The sequence below is a fragment of the Mobula birostris genome, chromosome 6 (genome assembly GCF_030028105.1).
Source record: "Mobula birostris isolate sMobBir1 chromosome 6, sMobBir1.hap1, whole genome shotgun sequence".
NCBI classification, from domain to species: domain Eukaryota; kingdom Metazoa; phylum Chordata; class Chondrichthyes; order Myliobatiformes; family Myliobatidae; genus Mobula; species Mobula birostris.
In genome coordinates, this window is record NC_092375.1 from 98302531 (window position 1) to 98320938 (window position 18408).

The 18408-nt window shown below is 44.0% G+C and overlaps 1 protein-coding gene across 1 annotated transcript in view; it reads left to right on the top strand.

The window, feature by feature from the left end:
- Positions 1 to 18408, top strand: part of ace2 (angiotensin I converting enzyme 2) — a 114973-nt gene that overhangs the window by 20534 nt on the left and 76031 nt on the right. The window contains exons 3-5 of the mRNA XM_072262357.1: positions 3870 to 3963; positions 7044 to 7187; positions 9372 to 9484. Coding sequence (XP_072118458.1) covers positions 3870 to 3963; positions 7044 to 7187; positions 9372 to 9484 — 351 coding nt within the window. The remainder of the gene's footprint in view (positions 1 to 3869; positions 3964 to 7043; positions 7188 to 9371; positions 9485 to 18408) is intronic.

Consider the following 18408-nt stretch of genomic DNA (forward strand, 5'->3'; position numbering starts at 1 on the left):
ACAGTAGAGAGAAAGATAAACTGGTTGAGTGGTGTCACAATAATAACTTTGTACTCAACTTCAGTACGACCAAAAGTTCAAAGTAAAATTTATTATCAGACTACATACATGTTGCCACATTAACCCTGGGGTCCTTTTTCCTGCAGTATGTTCAGCATTCTCAACAAATCCATAGACAGGATCCATAAACAGGATCAATGAGAGAGCAAGGACATATTAGACAACAGACTGTGCAAATGCAGATGAAAATAAATAGCAATAAATAATGAGAGCATGAAGTAACAAGATAAAGAGTCATTGGTTGTGAGAACATCAGAAATAGAATAAGTGTTCAGGAGCCTGATGGTTGAGGGGAAGTAACTGTTCTTGAACCTGGTGGTGTGAGTGCTGAGGCTCCTGTACCTTCTACCTGATGGCAGCACTGAGGAAAGGACATGGTCTGATCGAGGAAAGGGAAGTTGTAGCAACAGACACCAGTCCTCACTGAGGGATCAGAAGTAGAAAGAGTGAGCAGTTTCAGGTTCGTGGGTGTCAACATCTCTGAAGATCTATCCTAGGACCAACATATTGATGCAGTTACAAAGAAGACGCGATAGAGGCTATATTTCTTTAGCAGTCTGAGGAGATTTGGTATATCACCAAAGGCTTTCTCAACTTTCTTGTACTGTGGAGAGCATTCTGACTGGTTGCATCACTGTCTGGTGTGGAGGGGCCACTGCACAAGACTGGAAAAAGCTGCAGAAGATTGTAAACTCAGACAGTTCCATCATGGACACTAGCCTCTCCAGCGTCCAGGACACCTTCAAAAGGCGGCATCCATCATCAAGGACCCCTACCACCCAGGATATACCCCCTTCTCATTGCTACCATCAAGGAGAAGGTTCAGGAGTCTGAAGACACACACACAACATTCAGGGACAGCTTCTTCCCCTCCACCATCAGATTTCTGAATGGACAATGAACTACCTCAGTTTTTTTCTCTCTCTTTTGCACTACTTATTTATTTTAAAAAATATATATTTCTTATTGTAATTTATAGTTTGTATTATGTATTGCATTGTATAGCTGCTGCGAAACAACAAATTTCATATTTGTCAATGATATTAAACTTGATTCTGATTCCAAATTATAATTACATTAGCAACCCATGAATTATGAATTTTGTAGCCTTTATGAATGCATTACCAGGATGACACAGTGGCGCAACTAATAATTGATAACCTGTTTATTATTATCACATGTGCCAAGATGGTAAAGCTTTTGTTTGTATGCCACCCAGACAGGTCATTCCAATTAAAATGCAGAATGTAGTGTCACAGTTACAGAGATAGTGCAGCACAGGCAGAGAAATAAAGAGCAAGGATCATGGCAAGGTCGAGAGAGCGATTAAGATTTCATTGTGACCATACAAGAAGTCTGTTTAAGACCATGATAACAGCAGAGACAGTAGGAGCTGCTGCTTCACAACTCCAGTGACATGGGTCCAAGCCTATATCCCCTTGCTGTCTGTGTGGAGCTTGCATGCACTCCATGTGGCCTTGCAGGATTCTTCTGGATGCTCTCGTTTCCTCGAACATCCTGATGGGCCAGTAAATAGTCCCAAGTGTGTGATTGAATCTGGAGTATTGTTAGGAATGGAGGAGATTACAAATTATGTAAATAGGTGTTTAATAGTCTTTTTAAAACACAAACACGAAGAATTCTGTAGATGATGGAAATTCAAGCAACACACATCAAAGTTGCTGGTGAACGCAGCAGGCCAGGCAGCATCTCTAGGAAGAGGTACAGTCGACGTTTCGGGCCGAGACCCTTCGTCAAGACTAACTGAAGGAAGAGCTAGTAAGAGATTTGAAAGTGGGAGGGGGAGGGGGAGATCCAAAATGATAGGAGAAGACAGGAGGGGGAGGGATGGAGCCAAGAGCTGGACAGGTGATTGGCAAAAGGGATATGAGAGGATCATGGGACAGGAGGCCCAGGGAGAAGGAAACGGGGGAGGGGGGAAACCCAGAGGATGGGCAAGGGGTATAGTCAGAGGGACATAGGGACCTCGTACCCCATCCGTTATTCATTTATATAGTCCCACCTCCCCCTCGTACCCCATCCGTTATTTATTTATATACACACATTCCTTCTCTCTCTCTCTCTCCTTTTTCTCCGTCTGTCCCTCTGACTATACCCCTTGCCCATCCACTGGGTTTTCCCCCCCTCCCCCTTTTCCTTCTCCCTGGGCCTCCTGTCCCATGATCCTCTCATATCCCTTTTGCCAATCACCTGTCCAGCTCTTGGCTCCATCCCTCCCCCTCCTGTCTTCTCCTATCATTTTGGATCTCCCCCTCCCCCTCTCACTTTCAAATCTCTTACTCACTCTTCCTTCAGTTAGTCCTGACGAAGGGTCTCGGCCTGAAACGTCGACTGTACCTCTTTCTAGAGATGTTGCCTGGCCTGCTGCGTTCACCAGCAACTTTGATGTGTGTTGTTTAATGGTCTGTTGGGTCGATGAGCTTCAGGGCCTGATTCTGTGCTGTTTAGTTCTATGACAAAAATTTTCGACATAATACTTGAGGGATTTTTTGTACTGAAATGTTTCTTCCCATTCACCTTTCAGTGGTTATCATTGTTTGCCAGCACTGAATTAGCCCTTCACACCTTCCACTAGGAGTGGGAGGTGCTGATGAGAACAGGGAGTTCCTGGAAGAGTGGAGGAGTGTGTGTTGCTGTTGATTTTAATGCTGTTGTTTGTCCAGCAGTAGCTAAGTTAACAGGAGGGAACCGGGGACAGGGAACAACTCTTGACTTTGGCAGGTGGATGGACCTTGTGACTTGGGTTTGCTGAGTGTTGCATGACTGTAAGAGATGAAAGGCTAGGTGGGAAGAGGTGTTTTGGGACTGGGAGAAAGTATTGTGTGCAGTTTTGGTTCCCTAATCTGAGGAAAGACATCCTTGCCATAGAGGGAGTACAAAGAAGGTTCACCAGGTTGATTCCTGGGATGGCAGGACTTTCATATGAAGAAAGACTGGATGAACTGGGCTTGTACTCGTTGGAATTTAGAAGATTGAGGGGGGATCTGATTGAAACGTATAAGATCCTAAAGGGATTGGACAGGCTAGATGCAGGAGATTGTTCCCGATGTTGGGGAAGTCCAGAACGAGGGGCCACAGTTTGAGGATAGAGGGGAAGCCTTTTAGGACCGAGATTAGGAAAAACTTCTTCACACAGAGAGTGGTGAATCTGTGGAATTCTCTGCCACAGGAAACAGTTGAGGCCAGTTCATTGGCTATACTTAAGAGGGAGTTAGATATGGCCCTTGTGGCTACGGGGGTCAGGGGGTATGGAGGGAAGGCTGGGGCGGTGTTCTGAGTTGGATGATCAGCCATGATCATAATAAATGGCGGTGCAGGCTTGAAGGGCCGAATGGCCTACTCCTGCACCTATTTTCTATGTTTCTATGTTTCCCAGCATGGAGATTGGCAGATAAAGGACTCAGCAAGCAAACGGCTTGCTAGTGTTATTGACAGTAACAATCATGAGAGTGCAAATGCGGGTTTTCACTCTACCCTAGTAGGAAGCAGCTCACTGCATGTGATGTCATCACAGCACTTTGATCGCATGACTTATTAAGAAATTGTTTTGGAAGATGTGTAAACTTTCCTCTGTTACTCCCAGTCATATGGCTGACTGCCTTCCTTGGACTCAGTGTTTGTCCCTGGTATGTTTTTTTCTGCAACTTGCAATTCCCAGCCTTATAGCTTGCTTTTCTGATGTCCACAGCTCCTGAATAATCAGAATAAATGTTCATTATCTCAGCATGGTGAGACAGTAGAATGCAGATGTTCAAAGCAAAACACCTTATTAATATTTCTTATTACAGTTGAATAATATTCTGAATAATATGAGCACAATCTATGGCACTGGAACCGTCTGCTATCCAGATCAACATTCCAACTGCTTGGAACTAGATCCAGGTAATGAAAGTCTCTCATGCCTTAACTTCTTCTAATATAGCTCTTCCCATCGATGTACAGTGCACACACTCGCACTCACACACTCAACACTCACACTCACACACTTACACACACCCACACTCATACACGCACACCCAATACACACTCACACACTTACACACTCAACACACACACACACTCTCACAAACTCAATACTCACATTCACAATCACACACTCAACACTCACACTCACATACTCACGCACAATCAACACTCACACATTCACAAACACGAGGAAATCTGCAGTTGCTGGAATTTCAAGCAACACACATAAAAGTTGCTGGTGAACGCAGCAGGCCAGGCAGCACCTCTAGGAAGAGGTACAGTCAACATTTCGGGCCAAGACCTTTCGTCAGGACTAACTGAAAGAAGAGCTAGTAAGAGATTTGAAAGTGGGAGGGGGAGGGGGAGATCCAAAATGATAGGGAGAGGGATGGAGCCAAGAGCTGGACAGGTGATTGGCAAAAGGGACATGTGAGGATCATGGGTCAGGAGGCCTAGGGAGAAAGAAAAGCGGGGGGGGAGCCCAGAGGGCAAGGGTATAGTGAGAGGGACAGAGGGAGAAAAAGGAGAGAAAGAAAAAGAATGTGTGTATATAAATAAATAACGGATGGGGTATGAGGGGAAGATGGGGCATTAGCGGAAGTTTGAGAAGTCAATGTTCATGCCATCAGGTTGGAGGCTACCCGGACGGAATATAAGGTGTTGTTCCTCCAACCTGAGTGTGGCTTCATCTTTACAGTAGAGGAGGCCGTGGATAGACATATCAGAATGGGAATGGGACGTGGAATTAAAATGTGTGGCCACTGGGAGATCCTGCTTTCTCTGGCGGACAGAGCGTAGGTGTTCAGCGAAATGATCTCCCAGTCTGTGTCGGGTCTCGCCAATATATAGAAGGCCACATCGGGAGCACCGGACGCAGTATATCACCCCAGCCCACACATTCACACTCACACACTCAACACTCACACATTCACACACATCCAACACTCACACTCACACACTCAGCACTAAAACACTCACACTCACTCACACTCCCACACTCAACACTCACACTCACATACTCAACACTCACACACTCAACACTCACACACTCTCACAAACTCAATACTCACACTCACAATCCACACTCAACACACACACTCACATACTCACACACACTCAACACTCAGACATTCACACTCACACACTCAACACTTGCACATTCACACACACCCAACACTCACACATCACACACTCAACACTAAAAACACTCACACACATTCACACTCAACACTTACACACCCAACACTCACACTCACACATTTAACACACACACTCAACACTCAACACACACTCACACATGCAACACTCACACATTCACACGCCCAACACTCACACTCACACACTCAACACTAAAACACTCACACACACTCAGACTCCACACTCACACACTCAACACTCACACATTCAACACACACTCTCACTCACACACAGCATTCACACACTCAACACTAATATACTTAACACTCACACTCACACACTCAACACTCATGCTCAACAAATTCAACACACACTCAACACTCAAAAGCACACACTCACACTCAACACATACAGCACACTCTACACACACTCACACACTCATGCACACACAACAGTCAACACACTCAACACATACTCAAGACTCACACACTCAATACTCACACTGTTACATAATGTACTCCACTACGTAATGTGCTGGTTGGGCACAGGAGTACATTCAGCCAGAGACTCATTCCACCGAGATGCAACACAGAGCGTCATAGGAATTCATTCCTGCTTGTGGCCATCAAACTTTACAACTCCTCCTTTGGAGGGTCAGACACCCTGAGCCAATAGGCTGGTCCTGGACTTATTTCCTGGCATAATTTACATATTACTATTTCATTATTTATGGTTTTATTAAAATTTAATTATTTATGGTGCAACTGTAACAAAAATCAATTTCCCCCGGGATCAATAAAGTATGACTATGACTATGACAGTTTTTTAATTAATATGTATTGCAATGTAACAATGTAGGAATGATTGTGTTAAATGCTGAGCTGTAGTCAATAAGCAGCAGCCTGATGTAAATATTAGTGTTGTCCAGGTGATCCAAAACCGATGAAGAGCCAATGAGATTGTACTTGCCGTAGACCTATTGTGGTGATAGGCAAATTGCAGTGGGTGCAGATCCTTGCTTAGTCAGGCTTTGATTCTAGCCATGAGCAACCTCTCAAAGGCATATGAACAAAAGACAAGTGGTGAGCTATGTGAGTGGGGAGGGTTGGATTGATCTTGGAGTATGTTAAAGGGTTGTCACAACATTGCGGGCTGAAGGGCCTGTAGTGTTCTGTGTTCTCTCTCTTTCTCTCTCTCTCTGTCTCTCCTCCTCCTTCCTTCTCTCTCTCCCTCTCTCTTCCCCTCCTCCCTCGCTCTCTTAAGAGTTTATTAACAATATAACATTATATAATGACTTGATAAACTGGTTTTCATTTTCTTTAAAAATTCACATTGAGCTTGATTATCTGATAGATTATAACTAGAACACAGCACCAGATGAATGAAGTAAAAAGTTAGAGTAAAAACATTTAAAGCATCAACAATTGTCTACAAAGGCTTTTGCATTCACAATTTCAACCTTGAATGCATACTGGTAACATGGTGTCATTGTTGTATGATTCAGATTTGAACATCCTTCCCACAACTGTTCACCATTGCCCCTAATCATCCTGCCACCAGCTTTGATCTGACTGGATAAAGTAATTAGTGAGGCATTGGAATCACATCCTTCTGATTCAAAAGGTAAGCTTGTGATCCAGTTGGAAGCAAACAGCCATTGTGCTCAGTTCAAGGTGCCGAAACCTTCTGGAATCCTCCACATTACTGACTGATAATTCAGCAGTATAGGTGCACAGATCTGTCAGAGTCAAGACAGCCAAGGGGGACCTTCTCAGGGGCAAAATGATGCCTTTGGTTGTATTGTGAAGGCTCCTTCATGAGCCTGTTGGACACTTGCTAATACTCTTGCTTCTGTTCAGAGTTGACTAATCTAATGGCCCAAAGCAGAAACTATAACAAGAGGCTGTGGGCCTGGGAAGGCTGGCGAGTTAATGTGGGGAAGAAACTCAGACCACTTTATGAGCAATACGTCGTTCTGAAGAACAAGGCTGCCAAGCTGAATGGTAAGTAAGCAAACGATTTCATGTGAGATGATGAGCGGTCATGTGAGAGTGTGTCCAAAGATCTAAATGGTTATTCTGTGCACGATGTGTCCAATAGTCTAACTGGTTATTCTGTGCAGGATGTATCCAATGGTAACAAAGGACATTAAAGACATCCTGAATGCTAAAAAGAGGGCATTTAGAGATGGAAATAGGGAGGAGCTGAGGGCAATACAGAGGGACCTGAAAGCCAGGATCAGGGACGCTAAAGACAGGTACTGGAGAAAGCTTGAGTGGAAACTCCAGCAGAACAACATGAGAGAGGTCTGGAGGGCGATGAAGACCATCACTGGGTTCCGGCAAACTAGCAACAGAGGAGCTGAAGGCAGTGTGGACAGGGCCAATTAACTTAACCTGTTCTTTAACAGATTTGACATTGTGGCCCCTGCCCATCCCCCACGAGTCATCTGTTGTCAGCGCCCAACCAACACATATTCCACTCTCCCCTCCTACCCCTCCTCACAGACCCCCAACCTGCTCTCATGACTATACCCCTTCCCCACACAAAACCACAACGGTGGGCTTCACAGCTGAACAGGTGAGAAGACAGCTGAAATGTCTCAACCCAAGCAAGGCTACAGGACCGGATGGTGTCAGTACCAGGGTGCTCAAAGCCTGTACCCCTCAGCTATGTGGAGTACTTCGCCATGTCTTCAACCTGAGCCTGAGGCTCCGGAGGGTTCCTGTGCTGTGGAAGACGTCCTGCCTCGCCCCCGTGCCGAAGATTCTGTGCCCAGCAGCCTCAATGACTACAGATCGGTGGCATTGACCTCCCACGTCATGAAGACCCTGGAGAGACTTGTTCTGGAGCTGCTCCGGCCTATGGTTAGGCCACACTTAGATCCCCTCCAGTTCGCCTACCAGCCCCGACTAGGAGTTGAGGATGCCATCGTCTACCTGCTGAACTGTGTCTATGCCCACCTGGACAAGCCAGCGAGCACTGTGAGGGTCAAGTTTTTTGACTTCTCCAGTACGTTCAACACCATCTGCCCTGCTCTGCTGGGGGAGAAGCTGACAGTGATGCAGGTGGATACTTTCCTGGTGTCATGGATTCTTGATTACCTGACTGGCAGACCACAGTACGTGCGCTTGCAACACTGTGTGTCCAACAGAGTGATCAGCAGCACTGGGGCTCCACAGGGGACTGTCTTGTCTCCTTTTCTCTTCACCATTTACACCTCGGACTTCAACTACTGCACAGAGTCTTGTCATGTTCAGAAGTTTTCTAATGACTCTGCTATAGTTGGATGCATCAGCAAGGGAGATGAGGCTGAGTACAGGGCTACGGTAGGAAACTTTGTCACATGGTGTGAGCAGAACCATCTGCAGCTTAATGTGAAAAAGACTAAGGAGCTGGTGGTAGACCTGAGGAGAGCTAAGGCACCGGTGACCCTTGTTTCCATCCAAGGGGTCAGTGTGGACATGGTGGAGGATTACAAATACCTGGGGATACGAATTGACAATAAACTGGACTGGTCAAAGAACACTGAGGCTGTCTACAAAAAGGGTCAGAGCCGTCTCTATTTTCTGAGGAGACTGAGGTCCTTTAACATCTGTCGGACGATGCTGAGGATGTTCTATGAGTCTGTGGTGGCCAGTGCTATCATGTTTGCTGTTGTGTACTGGGGCAGCAGGCTGAGGGTAGCAAACACCAACAGAATCAACAAACGCATTCGTAAGGCCAGTGATGTTGTGGGGATGGAACTGGACTCTCTGACGGTGGTGTCTGAAAAGAGGATGCTGTCCAAGTTGCATGCCATCTTAGACAATGTCTCCCATCCACTACATAATGTACTCGTTGGGCACAGGAGTACATTCAGCCAGAGACTCATTCCACCGAGATGCAACACAGAGCGTCATAGGATGTCATTCTTGCCTGTGGCTATCAAACTTTACAACTCCTCCCTTGCGGGGTCAGACATCCTGAGCCAATAGGCTGGTCCTGGACTTAATTCCTGGCGTAATTTACATATTACTATTTAACTATTTATGGTGCAACTGTAATGAAAACCAACTTCCCTCGGGATCAATAAAGTATGACTATGACTATGACTAACTGATTATTCTCTGCAGGATGTGTCCAATGGTCTAACTGGTTATTCTGTGCAGGATGTGTCCAATGATCTAACTATTTACTCTGTGCAGGATATGAGGATTATGGTGACTACTGGAGACATAACTATGAAACCACTGGCACGGGAAAGTTTGCATACACCCCCAACGAGCTGGTGACAGATGTGGAACGGCTGCTCAAAGAGGTTCAGCTTATTTCCATTACTGATCTTGTGTTCTGTCTATGCATGGTGCATTGGGATTGTTTATTATGTTTGTTGCTTGTGTCTGTCCAGCCATTAAACTCTCAGGGCATTTCCTGAAACAATTAACTGAACACATGGGAGAAGCAGCAGGAGATTGCGTCCTAGGGTAATTGGTAGTGGGTTCATTATTGTTACGTCTAGCAAGATACAATGAAAAGGTCATGCCATACATAAATACTTTGGGGTAGCTTTTGTATCTTCTGCCTGGTGGGAGCGTGAATGAAGAGAGAATGACCTAGTGGGAGGAGTCTTTGACTACGAAGGCCGTTTTCTTGAGACGGCAGAAGTGTAAATGAAGTAAATGGAGAGAAGGGTTTCCACGAAATATTTCATTGCTACTGTTTCTCATAGAAATCATTCCATTACCTTTATGAAAGATGTATCACTGCTGATAACCCAAGTCCATATATATATATAAAATCAAAGCTGAGTTTATTTCCATAAGTGCATCTATGCACAGGTGCAATAAAAAACATACTTGCAGCAGCATTACAGACACAGAACATGCACAAGTTTAGCAAGAAAGACCACGAATGCAACAAAGAAAACAGTCCAGTTTAGTGGAAAGTGAACAAAGTAGCCGTAGTCTTGTAGAGATTAGGGTTGCGACAGTTGGTTCAAGAACAATAATTGAAGGGAAGCAGCTGTTCTCAAGCCTGGTGCTGTGGGGCTTTTGGCTTCTGTACCATCTACCCAATGGTAGCTGAGAGAAGATGGCATGGCCCAGGCAGGCTGGGGGGTGGTGGAAATCACTGATGATGGATGTTGTCTTCTTCAGCCAGTGCCCCCTGTAGATACTACCAATGGTGTGCCCGTGATGAATTGGGCAGAGTTCACTACTCTCTGCACCTTCTTACATTCCTGTGCATTTGAACTGTTACACTAGACTACGATGCAACCAGTCAGAATACTTTCAATAGTAAATCTCTGGAAATCTGTAAATCTAAGTACATCAGTAGATCTGTAGCCTCCTAAGAAAGTAAAGATGCTGAAGCACCCTTCCTTGTGATTGTGGTACATCTCAGCTGGGCCCAGGATACATCATCTAACACCCGGGAATTTAAAGCTGCTGATTTCCTCCACTGCCAATCCCCCGTTTTAGACTGGCATATATTCACCATTGGAGAAGTCTACAACCAGCTCTTTTGTTTTACTGACACAGCAGGAGATTGTTGCTGTGTCACCACTCAGCTACCCGATTAATCTAAATCCAGGTGAAGGGTCTCGACCTGAAATGTCTACAGTCCACTTCCCTCATAGATGCTGCTTGACCTGCTGAGTTCCTCCAGCATTTTGGGTGTTGCTATATCTATTTAAAATCTCCTTTTACTTCTTATACTTATTAAGTTTTCTATGATGAAGGCAATGATGTGCCGCCCTGATACTCATTTCCATTCATTAGGTGCTTCCACTCACCCCAAAAACATTTTCAATGAATGGTCAATCCAGGACTGCACACGTCTGCTGCACAAGTTATATTTTGCCTGTCTGTGATATCCTGATGCATTTTAAAGAAAATTTAATTCTTCTATTTATCAGTTCCATTGCACAAAACCCAGAGAACTGGGCATGTTGAACCAATCTGTGTCTGATATTTTAAAAAGGATCCATAATAACAAAGTGCCACGCCTTTCCTTAGTTCCAAGAGAAGTACAATATTGGCCACTAATAATTATTGACATGAAGAGTAAGATATGAGGACCTTCTGGTTAAGGATGGCATCTTTTCCTAGCACTACGTCATGTCATAGCCTGTGATATGCATTGAACTCAGTGCCTTCTTTATGGGTTAGATAAGTGTGGATCCGCAAACCCAGGAAGCAAGACCATCGTGAACTTTGATGTCTGTGTTTCCCAGTAGCTCTCCAGGGTTCTGAAATTTCAATCTATCTCCAAGGACCAATACATATTCCTTCATGGCCGTTGCTCCACAGAGTCATCCAGCTTAGGCAGAGATCCCTCTACTGCTCTTTGATTCCAAGTAGAGTTTATTCAATGGCATCTGCTAAATGGTGCATTGAAACAGGAGAAAATAAATGGTGTACCATGGACAACTTGACATCAGGAGTGGGGAGATGGCTGGAACTTTTGAGTGGGGTAGTGGTAATAGGGCACTCTGAAAATAACAATACAATTGTGCAGAGAATGCATTGGTTTATGAAAGGGAAAGCATTCTACACTTCTGTTTGTTCTTTGGAATTGTAATAAGCAAAGTAGATAAGGATGAACCAGTTGATGTGGAATTGGACTCTCAGAAGTCCTTGGTTAGGTTCCACACATGGAAATCCTTGAGTAACATTACAGGTTTGAGAATTGTTTAACAGAACACAAGCAGGCAAATATCCAGATCAGTTTATGGCCTGGAGTCTATGCATACCATGGTGTCAGTTCCAGGTATTTGCAATCTGTATCAAAGATTTATTCAAAGGGATCACATATAATACATTGCACGTTGCTGATGATACAGAACAAGGTCTAGGAGTGGGATTATTAGAAGGACACAGAGAGGGACATATGCTCAATCTACCGACAGAACATAGAACAACACACTGTAAAAGAGAGGTGAGAGTGGATATCGAACCGCTGGAAAACGATGCTGGAGAGGTAGTAATGGGGGACAAGAAAATAGTGGATTAACTGGATAAGTATTTTGCATCAGTCTTCACTGTGGAAGACACTAGCTGTATGGTGGAAGTTCCAGATGTTAGAGGCATGAACTGTGTGAAGTTACCATAACTAGAGAGAAGCATAACTGTGGAGGCATTAGTCATGATCTTTCAAGAATCACTAGATTCGGGAGTGGTTCTGGAAGACTGGAAAATTGCAAATGTTACTCCACTCTTCAAGAAGGGAGAGAGGCAGAAGAAAGGAAATTATAGGCCAGTTAGTCTGACCTCAGTGGTTGGGAAGATGCTGGAGTCAATTATTTAAGATGAGGTCTCAGGGTACTTGGAGTCAGCATGGTTTCCTCAAGGGAAAATCTTGCCTAACAAATCTGTTCGAATTCTTTGAAGAAATAACAAGCAGGATCAACAAAGGAGAATTGGTTGACAAGGTGCCACACACGAGGCTGCTTAACAAACTATGAACCCATGGTATTACAGGAAGGATCTTATCATCAATAAAGCTGTGACTGATTGGCAGGAGGCAAAGCATGGGAATAATGGGAGCCTTTTCTGGCTGGCTGCTGGTGACTAATGGTGTTCCATAGGGATCTGTGTTGGCACTGATTCTTTTCACATTGTATGTTAATAATTTGGATGATGGAATTGATGGCTTTGTTGCAAGGTTTGCAGACAATATGAAGATAGGTGGAGGGGCAGATAGTTTTGAGGAAGTAGAGAGGCTACTCACGGACTTATACAGATGACAAGAATGGGTAAAGAAGTGGCAGATGGAATGACAGTGTCGGAAAGTCTATGGTCATGCACTTAGGTGGAAGAAATGAAAGGGTTGACTATTTCCTAAATGGAGAGAAAATACAAAAAAAAAACTGAGGGGCCAAGGGACTTGGGAGTCCTTGTGTAGGATTCCCTAAAGGTTGAGTCTGTGGTGAGGAAGACAAATACAATTTTAGCATTCATTTCAAGAGGACTAGAGTATAAAAGCAAGGATATAATGTTAAGACTTCAGAAAGGATGTGCTGAAACTGAAGAAGGTTCAAAGGACGTTCACATAAATTATTCCTGGATTGAATTGCTTATCATATGAAGAGCATTTGATGGCTCTGGACCTGTATTCACTGGAATTCAGAAGAATGAGGCATGACCTTATTGAAACCTATTGAATGGTGAAACGCTTTGATAGACTGGATGTGGAGAGAATGTTTCATATGGTGGAAGAGTCTAAGATGAGAGGACACAGCCTCAGAATAGAGGGGCGTCCTTTTAGAAAGGAGCAGAGGAGGAATTTCTTTAGCCAGAGAGTGGTGAATCTGTGGAATTATTTGCCACAGGCAGCTGTGGATGCTAAGTCTTTATGTATATGTAAGGTAGTGCCACAAAGGGGGGCGTTGGGAACTGACCCAAATGCAAGACACAGACACTGAAGTACTAGGAACAGGACTAGGATGCAGGACCTGTGCTAGGACATGGACAAGAAACAGGAAAACTGGACAAGGAACTAAGAACTAGGAGCCTGGGCTAGGGAGAGCAGGACCAGGACTAGAAACCATGGACTAGGAGACAAGGCTTTTGGACTCCAAGCCAGGGACTGGACAAGGACCCAGAACCTGGGTTTTGCCTCGGGCTCGGACCCCAGAACTAGGCAAGGACATGACATGGCTACCGGACAGGACGTGGCTGGGGTCTTGGCTCCTGAACTTGGAGACAGGCTGGGGTCTAGGCTCTTGAGGCTGCGGGCTGGGGTCTAGGCTCTTGAGGCTGCAGGGTGGGGTCTATGCTCTTGACGCCACAGGCTGGGCTCTTGGCTCTTGAGGCTGCAGGCTGGGGTCTTGGCTCTTGAGGCTGCAGAAGCTGATAACTCTGAGGCTGGAGCTCGGAGACAGACTAGGAACTGTACATCAACATAAAGCCAGGACTTATCCTTCAAAAAGCCGGGACTCATCTTTAACACAACACCAACATGAGACAGGACAGTACATAGACATAGAGTCGGGACTCATCCATAGACAAGCCGGGACTCAACTTTATCTCCACACCAAGGTGGGACAGGTCCACCCATTAGGTAACGGCAGAATGGCCGGACTTACCCAACAGAGGCAAAGACAAGACAGGACAGATCCCCCCTCAGGGCAACGGCAGAACAGCCTGTCTTACCTCACAGAGGCAAGGACAAGACAAGATAGATCCTCCAGCAGGGCAACGGCAAAAAGGCCTGGCTTACCCTATGGAGGCGAGGACAAGAAGAGACAACACCAAAGAATGACAGACAGTTCCATCTCTGCTCCGGAGTAGCTCCAACTCTCAGTTTGGCCAGCAACCTCAGCCGGCTACGGAAACAGCCAGATCCCTACCTAGCTCGGAGTAGCTGGCAGCCACTCAGCTGGCTCGGGAAGCAGCCGAATCCATACCACAACAACAGCTCCGACTACCAACAGCAAGGCTCCATGAGCGATGGTTCTCCAACACAGCCTAAAGATGGCAAGTGGCCGCTCTAGCCTTCCACCAGCAGGTTGCTCCCATGAAATCTTGGCAAGACAAACCAGCAGCCCACACTCAACCCCAAGGCCACTTATATTCCAAGCCCCAAGATGGGAATCAGGTGCCTATGAATAACTCAAACAAAACAAGGGACAGCTGGAAGACCCAGAGTCTTGAGTCCACGGACTGAACTGTGAACTGGAATGCAGACTTCACAGACCGGACCATGACAGGTAGTGGTTAATAGAGTCTTGATTGGTCAGGGGATGAAGGGATATGGGGAGAAGGCAGGAGATTGGGGCTGAGAGGAAAATTGGATCAGCCATGATGAAATGGTGAAGCAGATTCGATGGACCTAATTCTGCTCCTATATCTTATGGTTTTATGGTATAATATAGAGTATCTGAAATATGAATTTATACCACCACTAAGAAATCAAAAGCAGCCAATGTGTCTGTTGTGTGATTTTTTTTTGAAAATTGGGGCAATAAAACCATCCAATCTCCTTGAGCATTTGAAGAGAATACACTCTGAAAAAGTGAACAAGAACTTGGCCTATTTTCAGTCAATTTGTAAAAAATTCAGAAACAGAAAACACTTCAAAACATGTTTGCCAACGCTTCACAACAGAACAGTGATGACTTGCATGCTTCGTACAACATATCATTCCTCATTGCTAATCTGGAAAGTCCTTACAATTGGAGAAGAACTGATTCTGCCCAGCAATGGAGGTTCTGAGTACAGTTTTGCATAAGCTACAAGACCATATAATTAAAGTGATTCCACTCAGCCACAGCTCTGTTCAAAGATGAATAGATGAAATATCTGAGAATGTAGAAGATACATTGTGCAAGAATTTGCTCTGCAGTTGGATGAGTCAACTTTGCCAGGCAATGAATCTTTGCTTCTTGGTTATGTTCACTTCATAGAAGATGAAAGTATGGTTCAAGAGTCATTATTTGCAGGGGGACGGGAAGCAGATATGAAAGGGAGTCAATACTTTTGGCTGTTGAGCAGCTTTTCTGCTCACCAACATTCATGCTTGTGCAACAGTTGGGGCACCATCAATGACAGGATGCCACCAGGGAGTTATTATTTTCTTGAAAAAAGCTGTACCTAACATACTTACCATTCACTGTGTAATTTACAAACAACATCTTGTCACAAAAAGCTTATGTAATCGGCTGCACAAATCATTCAAGACTGTTATCAGAGTGGTAAATAAAATCAAGTCCCAGGCTCTCAGTTTGTGACTATTATCAAGAGCTTTATATTGAGAATGATACACAGTTTTATTACAAGGATCTACCACTTAGAATTAAAAATTAGGGAGGCACAGAGAGAATCTGCAATTACCACAAGTACCTTTATTGTCTCAATGAAAGAACGCATGAATTTACACAACCGTTTAGTTGTGTGCACACTTACTAAGTCTTCCTGACCCTCCGTGAACTGTCAAAAAATTAAAAGGTAATATCAACAAAAAGAGTCTACGCTGGCCGTATATTTCTCATAGTCTGATCTCCACGTGTCCTTGGGGTACTCCACATCTGGGATGGTCGGTCTCCAGGGAATTATCTCTGCTAGATCCCTGCTTTTATATTCATTCCTTCCCGGGTCAGATGTTGCATTTCGGTGTTATTGACTAAGGATCATCTGATTGACTGTTAATGGCCTCTTATTGGCTCTGGACCAAAACAGCATCAATTTATTGCTCTTCTTCCACAAGTGACAATGAGTATTTTATAGATCTTTGTTCTCTTCGACTCTGAATCAAACCAGTAATCAGTTCAAATCACCCAGGGCAGACACAGACCACACCTTTCACAAACCTGCATATTTATATTATATCAAAGAAGACCCCACAAATAACTTCTTATTTGGAAATGATCTCTAGTCCAGTAGATTACCTGGAGCATAATTGTGTCTACTTTAAAACACAGATCAAGCCAAGCAACTTCAGTTCACAAAATGGAGGTTTCAGAGCAGCTTCACAAAATGGAAGCCTTCATCTCCTTCAAGCACATGGCAAGACCAAAGACAATTGGATTCTCTGCTTCCACTGTCCATGAATCATTTAAATTCACTGATTTGTAGACTAGATCTGGCCAACAGTTTGAACTCCTGGCCAGATGGCTGTCAAGGGAAAACTCTCTGAGATATTTTTATGTGCTTTTTGAAACTGCGATAGAATTATTTGAAGGCTCAAATGCTTCATTCAGTAATCAACTGAAGAACATTAGGTATGACATTACATATTTGTCAGGATTATTCACAAAGTTTAATGAAATTGATCTTCATTTGCAAGGAAATGATGTGGATCTTATCAAAGTCAAATCAGTCACTCTCACACTTCTGTCCAAGTTAACTCTATTTAAGTTGCAAATTGTCTGTCACAACCTTTTCCAAATTCCAATCCTCTCTAAGTTGGAAGAGAAAGAAAGAATACCAGATGATGATCTACAGGTATACTGTGTGAGTTGCATAAAGACATATCAGAGAGATTTCAGAATATTCTCTTGAACCAAAATCGAGACTGGGCAATAAAATTATTCCTTAATTGTTGTAATGAGGAATTACCAGGATGGATGGAGGAAGAACTGATTTCACTACAAGATGACTTTGACCTGAAGTTGAGACCCAAAAAAATTATATCAAGACTTGTGATTGCAGAAAGAAATCTCTGAATGCTATCCTGCACTGTGAAAAAGGATCAAGATGTTCCTTATTGTCTTTCCAACATCATATTTAGTGGGAAATAGTTTCAGTGTAGTCACAATACTTCATTCAAAATAATAAAACAGACTGCAAAGTTCGAATATAGAGATCTGAAATTCCTTCTGAGTGACATTCAGCCTGATGTTGAGAAGGTGATATTACTGCATCAAGCCCATCCATCTCATTGAAAGGTGAAAAAGCAATGAAATAATGCATAGTTGGACTACTAAGGTACACTCTGAAATTAGAGTCATAGAGTCATAGAAAAGTACTGCACAGAAACAGGCCCTTTGGCCCATCAAGTCTGTACTGAACAATTTAAACAGCCTAGTCCTATTGACCTGCATCTGGTTCATCGCCTTCCATACTCCTCCCATCTGTGTACCTACTCAAACTTCTCTTAAATCTTGAAATAAAGCTCACATATATCACTTGCACTGGAAGCTCGTTCCATACTCTCATGACCCACAGAGTGAAGAAGTTTCCCCTTATGTTCCACTTTAATGTTTCACCTTTCACCCTTAACCCATGACGTCACCCAACCTCAGTGGAAAAAGCCTGCTTGCATTTACCCTATCTATATCCCTCATAATGTTGTATACTTCTATCAAATCTCCCCTCAATCTTCTACATTCCAAAGAATAAAGTCCTAATCTATTCAATCTTTCCTTATAATTCAGGTCCTCCAGTCCTGGCAATATCCTTGTAAATTTTCTCTGTACTCTTTCAACCTTATTTACGTCCTTCCTGTAGGTAGGTGACCAAAACTGCACATAATATTCCAAATTAGGTCTCACCAACGTCTTAAAGAATGTCAACATAACATCCCATCTCCTGCGCTCAATACATCGATTTATGAAGACAAGTGTGCCAAAAGCTTTCTTTACCTGTTATCTACCTGTTTCGGCACTTTCAATGAATTATGGACCTGTATTCCCAGATCCCTTTCTTCTGCCACACTCTTCAGTGCCCTACTGTTCACTGTGTCAGACCTACCCTGGTTGGTCCTACCGAAGTGCAACACCTTGTACTTGTCTGCATTAAG